This window comes from Hemicordylus capensis, chromosome 3 (genome assembly GCF_027244095.1).
Source record: "Hemicordylus capensis ecotype Gifberg chromosome 3, rHemCap1.1.pri, whole genome shotgun sequence".
NCBI classification, from domain to species: domain Eukaryota; kingdom Metazoa; phylum Chordata; class Lepidosauria; order Squamata; family Cordylidae; genus Hemicordylus; species Hemicordylus capensis.
Window position 1 is genome coordinate 230,023,502 of NC_069659.1, and position 16,616 is coordinate 230,040,117.

At 43.4% G+C, this 16,616-nt stretch overlaps 1 protein-coding gene across 11 annotated transcripts in view; it reads right to left on the reverse strand.

The window, feature by feature from the left end:
• The window catches only part of CTNNA3 (catenin alpha 3), a 1,115,062-nt gene that overhangs the window by 957,936 nt on the left and 140,510 nt on the right, over nt 1-16,616 (reverse strand). The window contains exon 1 of one of the 11 annotated variants that reach the window (XM_053307738.1): nt 13,204-13,339. The exons of the other annotated variants lie outside the window; for them this stretch is intronic. Coding sequence (XP_053163713.1) covers nt 13,204-13,233 — 30 coding nt within the window. The 5' untranslated portion in view covers nt 13,234-13,339. Of the gene's footprint in view, nt 1-13,203; nt 13,340-16,616 lie in introns of those variants that run through there. 11 annotated transcript variants of the gene reach the window in all.

Consider the following 16,616-nt stretch of genomic DNA (forward strand, 5'->3'; position numbering starts at 1 on the left):
CGTGTATTTGCATTTGTACCTTCCTCCCCCCTTCTGAGAGTACTTTGCAATGGGCTATGGCAGGGATTCTCAGCGTTGGGTCCCCAGATGTTCTTGGATTTCAACTCCCATAATCCCCAGCCCCAGTGGCCTTTGGTTGGGGATTATGGGAGCTGAAGTCCAAGAACATCTGGGGACCCAATGCTGAGAAACCTTGGGCTACGGCAAGTGCAGATAGAAGCTCACTGGTCATTAAAATCAAATTAATAAGAAAAACATTGCTGATAATCTAGATTGTAAAATGGAAGCTCTTTTGAACTTATTCCTATAGAGTTATTCAATCTTCTGCAGGAAAAGGAAAAGCTAGAACAAATTTGGAGCAGCCATTCTTACTGTAAGAATACAGCAGCATATTATTTTTATTTATTTATTTATTTATTTGCTTGCTTTCTATACCGCCCTTCCAAAAATGGCTCAGGGCGGTTTACACAGAGAAATAAATAAATAAGATGGATCCCTGTCCCCAAAGGGCTCACAATCTAAAAAGAAAGATAAGATAGACAAGACACCAGCAACAGTCACTGGAGGTACTGTGCTGGGGGTTATTAATATTTAATAATAATAATAATAATAATAATAATAATAATAATAATAATAATTTCTTGTTTACACAGTCAGACAGGTGTTACTGACTGGTTTGTTTTATCCAGACATAGAGTCCTTCCCAAGGACCTGGGATGGCTGAATTTTATCATCAATACTGTTTCTTCTTTCTTTTTCTTCTATTCCGCTATCCCCTGGTATTGCTATGTCGATTATTTTAACTTGTTTTTCTTTCTTCTCGACTACAGTTATATCTGGTGTATTGTGTGGTAGATGTTTGTCTGTTTGTAGTCGGAAGTCCCATAATATTTTTACATCTTCATTTTCTTCAACTTTTTCAATTTTATGGTCCCACCAATTTTTGGCTACAGGTAGCTTGTATTTTTTGCAGATGTTCCAGTGTATCATCTCTGCTACCTTGTCATGCCTTTGTTTGTAGTCAGTCTGTGTGATCTTTTTACAACAGCTGATTAGGTGGTCCACAGTTTCATCTGCTTCATTACAAAGGTGGCACTTGCTGTTTTTTGTGGATTTTTCTACTTTTGCTCTTATTGCATTTGTTCTTAGTGCTTGTTCTTGCACAGCCAGTATTAAACCCTCTGTTTCTTTCTTCAAGCAACCATTCTTAAGCCATTGCCAGGTCTTGGTGATGTCTGATTTTCCACTTATATTGTGCAAATATTGACCATGCAGGGGCTTATTTCTCCATTTTTCTGCTCGGTTCTTGACTTGTTCTTTCTTGTAGGCCTGTTTCTTTCATTGGTGCTGAATAGTTTTGCGTTATTGACCATTTGAAGTGCATCTTCTTCACTGTCCTTGATATATTCTACAAGGCCTCTTTTCTCCTCCTCTACTGTTTGATGGACTTGCAGCATTCCTCTTCCACCTGAGCTGCGAGGGAGGTAGAGCCTATCGACATCACTGTGGGGATGCAGAGCATAATTGATGGTCATGATTTTCCTGGTCTTACGATCTAGCGTCTCTAGCTCTGCCTGGGTCCAGTCTATTATTCCTGCAGTGTATCTGATAACAGGTATAGCCCAGGTGTTCATGGCTTGTATGGTGTTCCTGCCATTGAGTTTGGACTTGAGGATTTTTCTAACTCTCCTGATGTATTCACTTCCAAATTTTCTTTTAACTTCAGTGTGCGCAATGTTATCAGCCTGGAGAATGCCCAAGTATTTGTAATGTTCTTTCTCTTCCAGGTTCTTGATCTTGCTTCCATTGGGCAGTTCTATTCCTTCTGTTTTTCTTATTTTCCCTCTCTTCATTATTAATGCAGCACACTTATCTAGTCCAGACTCCATTGTTATATCGCTACTGAATATACGGACAGTGTTTAGCAGTGATTTGATTTCTGACTGGGACTTTCCATACAACTTCAGATCGTCCATGTACAGCAGATGGTTGATTTTACTGGATGTTTTAGATGCTTGGTATCCGAGGCCTGTTTTGTTTAGTATTTGTGAAAGTGGGGTCATGGCGATTACAAACAACAGAGGGGATAGTGAGTCCCCTTGGAAAATGCCTCTTCTAATGCTAACCTGTCCAAGTGTCTCGCCATTGATTGTTAACTGTGTACTCCACATGCTCATGGCTTTTTAAATAAATATCTGAATGTTTTTGCTGACACCAGTTGTTTCTAAACATTTTAGTATCCATGTGTGAGGCATTGAATCAAAGGCTTTCTTGTAGTCAATCCATGCAACACTTAGATTTGTTTTTCTTCTCTTGCCATTTTCTAAAATCATTGTGTCAATCAGCAGCTGGTCTTTTGTGCCTCTGGTGTTCGGGCAATTTCCTTTCTGTTCAACTGGAAGCTGTTAGTTAGTTAGTAAGTGTTGCATCACTTCATCTGCTATTATTCCAGTTAATAATTTGAACATGGTTGGCAGGCAGGTTATCAGTCTATAATTACTTGGAACTGCACCTTTTGCTGGATCTTTCATTATGAGATGAGTTTTCCCAGTTGTTTGCCATTGTTCAATATCACCGCCTTTCATAATGTGATTGAACTGTTTTGATAGTTGTTTATGAAGGCTTGTTAGGTGTTTAAGCCAAAAGCCATGCAGTTCATCGTCGCCTGGCACAGTCCAATTTTTAATTTTCTTTGCTCTTTCACTTATTGATTCTGGTGTTATTATTAGATCTTGCATTTGTTGGTTACATTTTTTGACCTCTTTCATCCAGCCTGCTTTTTTATTATAATCTATTGGATTGTCCCATAATTTCCCCCAGAATTGCACTGTTTCTTCTTTATTTGGTGTTTCTATGTTTCTTGCAGTTTCTCCTTCTATGCTTTGGTAGAAACGTCTCTGATTCAACTGGAATTGGAGATTCTGCCTGTGTTGTGTAATTCTGGCATCGTATCTGCTAATCTTCTTTGACACTGCTGTTATTTGCTGCTTTATTATTTCCAGGACTTTTCTAATTTTCCTTGAATCTAGGTGGTAGTTTTGGATCAGATATTGTTTGGTGTTTTCATTCTTCAGCTTCTTGTCTTTCATATCTTTCAATTTACTAGCATCTGATCTAAGCCTGGAGATTTTAGTTTCTAATCTAATCTTCCATTTAGGTGATGTACTGCTTTCTTTTTTTACAGGTCCACTGATCTTATATCCAAGCTCTTGTGTTGTTATTGTTGCTGCACTGTACATTAGTTGGTTTGTTTCTTGCAAATTATTGGTTTTATTTCTGCAAGTGCAGCATTGAAATCTTTTAGTGCCTGAGCAAGTTGTTTTTTTGGCAACTGTTTTTAGCGCTGGAAGTCGAACACTGGTGGTTGTTTGGTTCATGTGCTCAGTTATTTTTTGCTTTAGTTCTTGTTGCTTTTCTGTTAAACGGCATTCAGGTTTTTGAGGTGAAGGCAAAGGGGCGGTTGCCTTGTTTTGATTTTGAAACAGTTCAGCAACAGTGGCATCCTCTATTTCCAACACCTCCTCCACCTGTGCCTGAGCAACTTCTTCAGTTGGTGGTAATTCTTCTTCCATATCTTGCGCCTGTGTTGCTCTTTGCAGTTCTTCCAGCTCAACTCCTGTGAATACTTTATTTCTTATTATGAATCTTCTCTGGTCTGCTAGCCTTTGTTCTGTTATTTCTGTATCTGGATGCTTCGCTTTCCAAATTTGGTACACTCTTTTTAAATAACCTATTCTAGTTGGACTAGACTTGTAATAGCAGATCATTATTTCCTTGTTGGCATTTTTCGTATACTTTTTCCGGTTAAGCGACGTTTCTTCCAGTAACCTTGCAGTCTCCAGCCCTGGTTGCTCAACTGAAGATCCTGAGTCCTGTTGCCCACTTGCCACCAGATGTCCAGGGACTCCTGCACCTGGCGTGGTCCTTGCTGACCCAGGCGATGACCAATCCGGTATGGATTTATTAAAGTTACATCTCACCATATTGTTGATGGGAGAGGCACTCTTTGTCTGGCTCCTCTGGTGAGACCTGTCCAGTATGGTTGGACCTCTGGCATAGCTCTCACCTTCCTCAGAGCACGCAAGCCCCACAACCACGCCAAGGTATTATTATTATTATTATTATTATTATTATTATTATTATTATTATTATTATTTCTATACCGCCCTTCCAAAACTGGCTCAGGGCCGTTTACACAGAGAATAAATAAATAAATAAATAAATAAATAAATAAATAAGATGCCTCCCTGTCCCCACAGGGCTCACAATCTAAAAAGAAACATAAGATAGTCACCAGCAACAGTCACTGGAGGTACTGTGCTGGGGGTGGATAGGGCCAGTTACTTTCTCCCTGCTAAATAAAAGAGAATGTCTAGTAAATTGGAAAATATCAGCGGCTCACTAGCAACCACTCAATAGGCATGAGAGCAATTTATTTCCCATATAGTTGGTAGGGAACCCCTTGGTATTTCTGGGCTATTATAATAGGGAGTTATGACACACTATGAAAGGAGTGTGCCAAAGGACAAATCATAAGTTTCATGCCAACTTTCTTAATGAAAAGGTATGGGGCATTTCCACCACCCACCACTCATGTGGCAGCCTATAGATCTAAGGCTGCAGTGGGGTCTAACTAATTCAGTGCCTGATACCAAGAACAGGAAGAGCGTAATTTAATTTCCCTCCTGCCCTTCAGCACTACCTGCTGCCAGGGCAACTAACAATTTCAAAAAACAAAACAGTAATATCAACGTGATAGACTGTTGAGTCTGCTCCTGCATTTTGCAGAGATTGGAAAATTTTGTTTAATGTGAGCAGAATTTTGTGAGAGTAGCTTGCCACCTACCTAACCAAATAGCAGGGTCTACTTGGTGGAATGTGCATGGGCCTGACTTGAAAATCCCCCAGCCATAGAAATTCCTAAGTGGAGGCACAGCATTATATAAACAACAAGGAATGGGAATGACCAGATATTTTTGGCTTCAGAGCAGCAAGAGGGTAAAAAAAATTGGGAAAAGGCTAATGTAATAAATTTAAGGTTATGGTCATGAATGCTAGCTGGCCAACTCTTTTCTAAGACAGATCACTGGCTAATAGTCCAGGAGGCCAGAGGGTGTTTCTGAATGGGGCATTAATGGTTCTAGAGCAGGGATTCTCAACGTTGGGGCCCCAGATGTTATTGGACTTCAACTCCCATAATCCCCAGCCCCAGTGGCCTTTGATTAGGAATTATGGGAGGTGAAGTCCAATAACATCTGGGGATCCAATGTTGAGAATCCCTGTTCTAGAGGACCCTGATTGGGCAGGTGAGGGGGAGAGTCTTGTAAGATGTAAGTATTCATTTCCACCTGATGGAAGGGGTTGATGAGAGGCTGCAGGGTAATCCTCTCCCTGAATGTGCGGTCAGTGAAGAGAAACAGCTATTTCAGGCAGCTTGTGCAAGAGAGAAACAGACTGAGTTTTGGAGTTGATAAGAAGGGCAGAGAACTGAAGAACCTTAGAGTGCAGAGTTTGCTAACTCAGAACAGAAGTAGCCTACTGCTACTTGTAGAAGTGTTCTGCTATTTCAACCTCATCTCATGCCCAACTTGTATGGAAGTTCTAGACAAAAGGCAAAATATCTCAGAGGCAGCAGAAGGGAGTGGTATGAAAATCCTATCTGCCCACAGTCTGGGGCAGAGGAAAGGGCGAGTGATTTCAGATGGGAACAGCTGACTAGCGCAATTGTTGGAAACAGCAACAAGAATAGTTGAACAGTTTCAAACAAGATGTATTTGTGGGGAGTGTCCATTAAGCATATGAATTCCAAGCTTTGGTGGCTGTTTTAGGAAGGAGGCGATTTTCATTTCCCCCTTAGAATGCGGCAAGGGTTAGGGCCAATTCTGCTTGGCAGTATGTTTGGGATCTGCTGCAGAGGCAAATGAACTATCTGTGGTAACTCCACGACAAGAAGAAATTGCACAACAGAGCCCTTTCTAACCTGTAAATATCCTTAAAAGATATAGATAGTACTGCCTTGCTCTACTGTCGTATTGCAAGAAAAAGCATTAAGTCATTAAGCAGAGGCACCTTTGGACTGGACCTCCGAGCAGAAGTCTAGTCCCCCACATTTGGCGGGGCCCAAATTCCCCCAAGAATGTCCTGGCTTGGGGGCCAAGGGTGACTGCACTGCCGCCAGCCTGCACTGCACTTGGGTGGGCAGCCAAGCACTGGACTGTGCTGAGAGTGGGCTGCAGCCAGCCTGCAACTCACGCAAGATCCTCTCATGTGCTCCCACCATGCTGAGGGCCAGGTATGGCCAGCCTGCTGCCACCTGCTGCCTCCATCATGGGCAGTGGCTGTAGTGGGCCCAGGCCTGGCCAGGCAGGTGATAAGCAGAAGCATCCCGAGTCACTTCCCCGCCCGGCCACAGCAGGCAGAGCACCTTCCGCACAGTCTGTGCCTGTGCAGCCCCAAACCCCTGCTGCCGGCACCCACTAAAGCGGCAGCATTCCTCCCCACTCTGGAGCTGATTCCCGCCATCACTTTGTTCCCCCCCCATCCCACCCCCTTGCTGGGGGCTGATTCCTTCCAACCCCAGCTCTCAACAAGTGGGGAGGAATGCCACCAGATTGGCAGGAGTGGGTGGTGGGCTGGAGGAAAGAAACATGGCGGCCACAAGAACTAGCCCCAGAGAGTGGGGAGGAATGCTGCTGGCTGCTGCTTTGGTGGGCAGCAGGAGGAAGTCTATGCTGTTCTGTGTATACAGTACATTGACTGCTGCGGGACAAGGCTGGAAGAGATCCACTGCCACATGTCTTCCCTCCACACTCACTGAAGTGGCAGCATTCCTCCCACCCAGTGGGCTGTTTCCCACCACCACCATGCTTCCCCTCACTAAGCCTGCTGAAGAGTTTCTTTCTGCCATGTGTGCTCTCAAGTTCTCCCCTCCCCTTGCCTTTGCTGGGGCTGGTTCCTGCTTGCTCCCAGGCTTCAGACAGGGAGGAGAGTGGCAGGATTGTCCATGCAGAATGTCCTAGCTGAGGTTCAGTGGGAAGTATTTTAATAAAATAAAGTTCTAACCTTTCCCTAAGCATATTGTGGTATGAGCTAATTTAAGTGGCAGGATTGAATCTATGTTTGTCACAGCTATTTAAATATCGGCAGAAACAACTGTGGTAAATGCCACTGTTTTTGCAAAAACTTGGGAATTGCAATATTCATGGTGCCTGTGGTATGATATAATGGTATGATGCAATATAAGGTTTATCTTGCAGTCGGTGGGGAAACAAGCAAAAGGCCTCTAGGTCCAGGCTCCAAAATTACCTAGGTGCAACTCAGCCATTAAGACATACAGAGATACAACTGCTAAGGGAAGTAATGGAAAGGGTTTCTGCAGGAGAGTCTAATAAATTAAAAATGGATAGCGCCCTTATTCGTGTATGCATCACCCTTTAGGCTGAATCAGGATACAATTTCCTAAATTGTATAAAAATGAGCTCCTGTCATTTTGCAAATTCAAGGAAAACACAGAGACAATCACACAAGCATTCAAATGTAAGTCCAGTCATGCTCTGAAATTATTGAGACAGATATGCATAGGCTATAAATTACTTTGTTTTCAGAAAAGAAAAGAAAAATGTGGAGGCTTAAAACAAGGTTAAATTTTCTTCTAGCATTGGCCTCTTTTTTTCCTTATTCAGATCAAAGAACACCAGCAGAATATCGCTACTCATCTTATTCTCTATTTTCAGCTTGTCCCTGAAGGTATTATCTGATGTAATGCTGAATTCACTGGCTTCTGGGATCAAAACATTCTCATAACCCTAGATCCCTAAAGGTTTCTATGATCAGCCAAGCAAAATTTGCAACAAATCTGGAAAACATTTGATGTATTGAAGCTGTAGGAGAGGGAGGTTCCAGATGTATATTGCACTGTCCATCTTTCTAGCAAATAAGCAACAAAAGCAAAGAAAAACCTCAGGAATTCCTTTAGCTTCACAGAGAGTTATATAAGCTGATTATCATACTCTTCCCTGCAACCCAATACATCGTAAGATATTTTTAGAAGTTATTGAGAGGGGGTGCATTTACCTACCCAGAGGACATTAATATTTGTGTGTGAAATATAACAAAGGTTTATCTCAATGACTATCAACAGAATCCTACTGGTGTGTTTTGGGAATCATAAATACTCATTATTTGGCCTCCCTCATTCACTGATGGGCATGTCCAATTTAAGATACTTCAACAATACATAGACTCTATTACTATTCATTATGTTGGACACTCATATGAGTAAACTGTGTATACAGTTATTCACATGTTATACTGAACCCAAGCAGAACAGTGTACTTCCTGTCTATTCCATGCATTTGAGGGACCCGTACTCAGGTTTACTTTTAAAATGAATGATTCACACAAAAATATATATGAGCATCCAAACATCTGTACACTCATACAACATAGTGTCTGAACAGAGTTTCTATGTATCAGCCTAAGTATCTCACAGATACGAGATAACATATGAAAACCTGGCATTTTTATCTCTTTCCCTTAAATCTTGGGGTGAATTCCTGCAACCCACTACATCGAAAGTACAAGAAAGACTCACAGATTTTCTTACATTCTGATCCTACCAACTAAAGACTCATCAACAAAAACAAAAACAAAGACTGTCAAACTATTTGTAACAGATTTGGGAGCTTTAATGTACACACAAAGCTCCTGTTCATGTCAGCAACACAATTCAGCAGCAAGGGATGAGCAGTACTGGGTTCACACAGGGATACACAGGTAGAGCTACACCATCTGCTCCAAGAGTAGTGTGTGCATAGACATAAGGTTCATATGCAAAGTGGATTCTGGTGCAAGGGATGACATGTCATGCAAGGCAATGCTGGCATTTCTGACCCACCAGGGTTGCCACGGACATGGAAGGTGATCTCAGCAGTGTTGTGAATTTGCGCAGGTACTTAAAACCACGCATGGTCACTCGTACAGTGCCAGTGGCAGAGCCGGCTGAACGGTGGCCTGTGTCCCGCACTGCCAGCGGCCCCACCTGTGACATCCCATGCACGTGACATCGTGTACACAGGGGTGTGGCCTGGGCTTGGGATACCCCAGCCCAGCCCTCTAGATTTCATTTCCAGCCAGCGTTTGCTGACGGGACGTATTTATTTCCTTTCCTCTTTCTCACTGGAGGGAGAGAAAGGGAAATAAACAGCCAAGCAGCAAATGCTGAAGCTATTCTGATGATCACTGAAAACTGGGCTAGGGCGACCCTGGTGGTTCCACGGCGGCTAGCCTGCCGAAAAACCCCTAGCCCTAAATGAGGTTCACAGAGTGAGCACTCCATTAACCTCGTCCTTTTGGTCAGTCCTTTTGATTGTCCTTTTGGTCAAAGGACCAGCTGCGGCTGTGGCTGACACACTCGGGGGGGGGCCCAGGAAGGCACCACACACTTGCACAGTGCCTTCCTGGGGTTTGGGGGGCGGGTTGCTGCACGGCGGCGCTCCCCTTCCCCCATCCACTGGAGCCCCTGAAGGATCTGGCCACCCAGCAACGAGCGACTGGGTTCGTTCCAAACCCCATCTGGCACTTCACACGGAACGTGTGACGTGCCTTCCTGGCTGGAAATGAGCTCAGGAGAGCTTGCGTGGGCTATCCCAAGCCTGGGCCATGCCGCCATGCATGTGACATCATGTGCATGGAGTGTCACTGGCGGGGCTGCTGGTGGGGCAGGACATGGGCCGCTGTTTGGCTGGCTCTGCCACTGGCTCTGTACAAGTGCCCATGCACAGTGGGATAGTCCATGCAAGCTCTCCAGAGCTCATTTCCAGCCAGTGTTTGCTGCCTGGCTGTGTTTATTTCCTGTTCTCTCCCTCCAGCGAGGGAGAGAAAGGGGGAAAAATACACCCAGCCAGCAAACACTGTTTGGAAATGAAATCAGAAGGGTTGGGGTGGGCTCTCCAGCGATTGGGCCCTGCCCTCTTTGCACATGACATCACACACAAGGAGGGCTCCGGCAGCCCTTTTCATTGGCAGCCCGGGTTCTTTGAACCCTGCTGTGCAATGGTGGCTCTGCCCCTGCATACTGCTGTTTTTAGTAGCTTCACGAGTGCACTCTTGCATGACATCCACATGAGCTGCAGCTCTGATGGGTCAAACTGCCATTGCCTTGTGCAACATGTTATCCAGAATATTTGGCTGTCGTTTTGTAGTAAATATCATACATACCTGGAGCTTTACCAGACAGCAGGCTTTACTGAGAGGCTTTACTGCAAGTTTGAAGTTGCCCCCAAAACCTATGCATGATGTGGATTTTTTTACCCTGGACATAAATTGGGCTAGGCTCTAAAGCCCAATGAAAAACCTGAATCATGTGTGAAGTGCTCCTCAGTATCTCATGCAGATTTGGGCACGAATCTGGCCAATGTGTGAATGCAAACCCTCCATTTTGGTGGAGAAGCAATCTAAAATCCCCATATGGGAACGCTCCTCATCTTTAAACCTCAAAACTGATCTTAGAGAGCACCTTCTTCTGCATGATCCCCACCGCACATTAAGGTCATCTGAGGAGGTCTGTCTCCAGTTACCACCGGTTCATCCAGTGGCTACTCAGAGGTGGGCCTTTTCTGTAGCTGCTCCTGGGCTGTGGAATGCACTCCCGGCAGAAATCCGTAATTTGAGTTCATTATTGTCTTTCAGGAGAGCCCTTAAAACCTATCTGTTTGGACTGGCCTTCCAGGGTTTTTAAACTGTTGTGAATTGTTTTAATTGTTTTAAATGTTTGCCCTGGTTTTCCAGGGTTTTTAACTGCTTGAATGTTTAATAGGTTTTATTCTGTTTTTATAGTTTTGATTTTAATTGTTAATTGGTTTTAATTGGTTTTATTTTGTTGTAAACCACCCTGAGCCATTTTTGGAAGGGTGGTATATAAATCAAATAAATAAATAGAAACCTAAAGAATACACAAATTGAGCGCACACACAGGAATCTGCATGTGTGCAAACCATGTAGATATCACAGCAAAAACATGGATCTTGGGGGAAAGGGGAAATACTATCCTGCTATATCCTGCTGCCTGTCAACTTCTAATCTGATGAATTTGTGCATAAAATAGGCAGGCACAAGGTACTGCAACATCTGAGGCAAGGTTCAAAATGCTGCCTTGCCACAATGCCCCTGTTGGGGGCCAGCTCCCTTTCACAACTGAGCTTTGAAAGTGCATGGGAGGCAGAGAGGAGGGCAGGTTGCTGGCAGCCCATTCTTCTCCCCTTGTGCTTCTTGCAAGCTTTATGAAGAGTGAGAGGAGAGACTCTCCTTGCAAAGCTTACAAGGTTCATATCAGTCCCAAAGAGCTGCTCCAATAGCAGGGGTGGGGGTGGGGATTTTGCCACCCTGCTTGAGCCCCCAAAATCTGCCGCCTGAGGAAAGTGCCTCGCCTCATGAAAGGACCACCTCTGAAAACATGGCAAGAATTATGGCCCAATGGCTGGTTCTCCGTAAAATGAACTTGTATGGAATTCTACCATTATTTTTAATAGCTTCACTTTCCCTCTCAGAAGGACATGCTGAACTAACTTCCCAACTGTAGTCATTTCTCTTCATTTCTTCTGTTAGCCACCATTCAATTGCAGTCTTTTAATAGATATTCTTGGTTCTCTTTCTCTCAGAGCTGAATAATTTGGTTTAGATAAAAATCTCTCTGTCTGCAACACTAAAATTCAGCTGTGGATTTGTTTTTCAAGTCTTTTTTTAATTTCTAAAATTCAGTTGTTTAAAGCATAACTGTTGTACACATCAGATAATAATTGGTGTTACGTGGTTCCTTCTTTTCAAAATCAGTAAACCATAAAGGAAGTCATTTTACAGTTAATTTGTTATACATGTTGGTGTTGAGGTAAAAAATAGATGTACTGCTTGTGCTCAGCCACCCAAGGAATGATGTTCTGCTTTAAGATCAATTACAGATATGTTCACCAGGATAAAGCACTGGGAAATGCTGCATCCTGCCATTTATGTGGCAGGACCCTCTTCTGGAATTAATTTTCTCTAGCATTTCCTTTATATGATCTCGACCACTGATAACTCCAGTGTTGTGCTATCATATACATATGATACTACAACAGTCTCACCTAATTGTACAAGAGTCAGTATATCACATATTTTTCATATCTCTCCTGCTGCATATTAGGATGGGACTATTAAGGGCTTTAAAGTCTTCTTATTCATACATGCAAAAGATACCTGCACAGGTATAGATACCTATGACAACACACAGTTGCAATACTTTCTCACTTCCCCTATGCTTTAAGTCATATCTTTAGGATTAGAACCAGGCTGATTTGGAATCCAAATGGTGTTTCAATTATTAGACCTAACCTCCCAAATTTTGGGTGGGTATATAAGTGGCGCAGCGGGGAAATGCTTGACTAACAAGCAGCGATATAGGAAGATGCTGAAAGGCATCATCTCATACTGCGTGGGAGGAGGCAATGGTAAACCCTTCCTGTATTCTACCAAAGAAAAACCACAGGGCTCTGTGGACGCTAGGAGTCAAAATCAACTTGACGGCACACTTTACCTTTATAAAAATGCATGTGTATGCATATACACATACATAACACATAAAAGCCTTAGTAGCTGAAGGCCCAGTACCTGAAGCACTGTTTCAATTCCATATGAGTGTGGCTCTAAACACACACACACACACACACACACACACACACACACACACACACTGTCGTCCAACACATAACTGACATAATTGAACATTGAGCATATTTATGTATCCTGTGTATATACAGCCTGAAATGTGTATCCCTAAGCAGCTTACATAATTTAAAATACAATAAACCTAAAAACAGAAAACAGTTTAAAATTAATTTTGATTAAGAGCCTGAGAAAACAGGGCTTGGGGGTGTTTTAAGAGCAGCCACAGAGGGAGAAGCTCTTCTTTTGACAGAGAGAGCATTCCAGGCAGCCACGCAGAAGGCCTGGTCCCAAGCTGCCACCAAACAAGACAGTGGCAAGTAGGGGTGTGCACAAAACCAGAAAACCAGGTTTGCTTCGAGTAGAACTGGACTCAAACCAAATGAGGTCCTGTCTGGTTCTGTGCAAACTAGACCAGGCCTGGTCCGGCTAGGGTCCAAAAAGTTTGGGCCCAGCTTGGGGAGGTGGGAATCGGGGGGGGGGATTACCAAACAAAGGTCGACTTACTGCCATTGCAGGGCTTGGGGGGGGTGCCATGGTCACATGGGGTCTCCTAAGATTCCCCCCTTCCCCTGCCGGCCTCCTCTCCAGTCATTTTTGGCCTGTTTCAGGACATTTTCAGCCCGTTATGGGTGTGCTGGCAGTGGCCATTTTGGAGGCCTCTGCACATGCACACTGGCCATCTGCATGGCCGGGGTCACGCAGATGACCAGTGTGCATGCCTGGCAGCCTCGAAAATAACTGCTGCCAGAACAGAGAGACCCGCAATGGGCCAGAAATGGCCTGAAATGGGTCAAAAATGACAGTGGGAGGCCAACGGGGAGAGGGGGAACCTCGGGAGACTCCTCCTGGTGGTTGCAGCAGCACTCTTAGAGCCCTGCAATGGTGGTAAGTCCTCCATTCTTGTTTTGGTTATAAAAAACCGAACTGGCCCGGCTTGCACATCCCTAATGGAAACCATATACCTCCCCAGATGATCTTAATCAGCAGCAGGGTTCATGAAAAAGGATAGCTCTCTTAAATACCCTGGGACCAAGCCATTAAGGGCCTTATAGGCAATAACCAGCACTTTGTAATTTGCTCAGAAACGTATCAGTAGCCAGTGCAGTTCCTTTAAAAGCAAAGTTATATGATCTTTTCAGGTTGTCCCAGAGGCCAATCTGGCCATTGCATTCTGCACCAATGGTAGTTTCTGAACTATGTACAAAGGCAGCCCCACATAGAGTGCATTACAGTCGTCAAGTCTGGAGATTACCAGCTTAAACACCACTGTTTTAAGGATCTGCATGTGCAGATCTATAGACAACAAACACTGCTTGGCCTCCTAATGCTGTATGCATGCTACTAAGAGCAGTACGTGTGCAGTGCTAGCCCCATGCTTCTAAAGTGCAGGCACTCTTGCACAAGAACGTGACTATTTGGGGGCACTCTCCTTGTGCTCTGAAAACGCTCTGTTACAACAGAAACATGTCTCGGACCCTCAGCGGTGTGTTTCTTCTGTAACAGAGCGCTTCTAGAACAGAGAGGAAGTGTCAAAAAACACTGCACTCTTGAGCAAGCACACCAGACTTCCAAAGGGCAAGGGCTAGTGCTGTTCAGATACATACCCAGAATTAGTCAAGAGGTTTGCCATTGCGTAAAAGAATATATTGTTTGTAGAGGACAGGCAAGAATCACGTGGCTACAGTTCTACATCCAGCTATGCATACTGACTCAGAAGTAAGCTCCATCAAGCTCAATGGGTTTACTCCTGAGGAATTATGCACTTCAGCATAAGCACAGCATTCAAAATGTTGTAGACCAATCTCTCTCCTGCCTCCACAGGGATACAATGCGTGGTTCCCACGATCAGCGGGAGCCGCCTGGAGAGGGTTTGCGGGGAGAGCGGGCTAAGCCAGCTCTCCCCGCAGACGAGCATTCCGTCTGCTCCGGGCGGCCGCAGCAGCTGCCCACATGACTGCCGGCTCCATTATGGAGCCGGTGGGGGCTTGGGAGTTCGGGGGCCACGCAGCCCCATGCACTGGGCATGCTGGAGAGACCCCCGAGCTGGGAGGTGGCTTTTTGCCTCCCCTCCGGGGGTCTCCTCGTGAATTGCTGCGGTGCAGAGCAGTGCCACGGCAACTCACAATCAGAAAAACCGGGTTTGCGGAGTGCCCACTCCGCAAACCCGGTTTAAGTGCCGGGCTACTTAAGCGGGTGACCGATGGTTCTCACGATGGGAGGAAATCAGGCTATCCTCCGCTAGCCCGATTTTCTCCCATCGTGTGAATAGCCTCACTCTCTTCAAAGGATCTAGTACATGCTCTGAAATATACAGACAGAACTATCCCATCTAGATACCCTACCACTGATCTTGTTCATAAATATGTCAAGATTTGTTCTAAAAGCATTTACTACAAACATTTTACTTAGAGTGAAAAGGAGAGTTGCTTCATTATGGTATATAATCTTAATGACACGTTTTGCCATTTCCTCTCTCCATCTACTTCAGTTTAAATTTTAAATTTAAGCCTTTACCAGTCTGCTGCATTTTCCTTTTATCTTTTTCACGGTGTGCACACATACATACACAAATGGATTATCTTGGTTCACCTGCCAGTTTCCTTGGTTTGTGAAATATACGTTGGGGGGTGGGATGCATTCAATGCTGCACTACTCCTCCCTAGGGCTTGATCTGATTCAGCAGTAAGGACTATTTTACAAGAACTGCAAATTTACATGTATACTATATAAATACTAGTGCAAATTTGTCAAACTTGTATGTGAAAAAATAATAATAAAGATCCTGCCAATTTATTGCTGGGTGTCTTTTACAAACAAAAATGGATTGTAATGGGAAGGTATCTAGCTTTCTCCATATTGGACTAAGAAATCATCCCACTTTGTTTTTATTTATTTATTAAGTTTGATTTTAAATGTTACTGAATAAACATAACACATAACAAACAATCATTTGTAATAGAACAACAAGCATCACACATAAAATATATAACCCTTTCTACAATCACAAGAAGTCTAATTTCTATTGGATTGCAAAACAACCTCATTTAACAATCTTTCCAGACACTAATATGGTCAGAAGGTGGAGAATGGGCAAAGTTTTCCTGACTTGTAAACAAAATAAAATCAGACCATCTGGTGAAAAAAGCATTGGGATTGGCCCGACCCAGTCAAAGACAAGTAATATGGGTCAGTTTTTCTGATATAGCTATATGCCACATGTACTGGTACCAAGTATCAAGGGTCAGTTTTATTTTTCCAGTCTTGAGCAATAGACAGTCTAGCAGCTGTAAACATAAATACTATCAAATCCTTAGACGATAACTGAGTTAGCCGCCAAAAATATATTTAGTAATGCCAATTGTGGACTCAAATGCAGAGCCTGCTTTATAATTTTAATCATCTCTGGGAAAACCTCTGTCCAGAAAGAAAGATCACTAGCAGAAGACCACCATAAGAGAAAATATGTTCCCCCTGACCCACAAGCATTCCAGCAGAGAGGGGAACTACTCTTGTTAATATGGGCTAATCTGGAAGGGGTCATATAACACCTATGGAAAAGCTTCTTAAAATTATCCTATCCCGCTTTATTTTAAGAGATCTAGAGGTACAAAAGTAGCTGCTACTCTTGAGCAGTACTCTTGAAAACTCTTGAGTATTCCTCAAGTAAAAACATTTGGCAAAAACCAGCACACTCAGGATAAGATGGACACTGGTTGACTTTCTTCTGAAAGTACGATGGAAATTAATCCTAATTTTTCTAACACAGATGCATATTTTATTTATTTGTTTGTTTATTGTTCAATTTTTATACCGCCTTTCATAAGGCATCCCAAGGTGGTTTACAAAAGTTAAAATGGTGATAAAATTCCATTAAAAATCATATGTAAAAATCATATGAAATAGTTAAACAGTAAAAA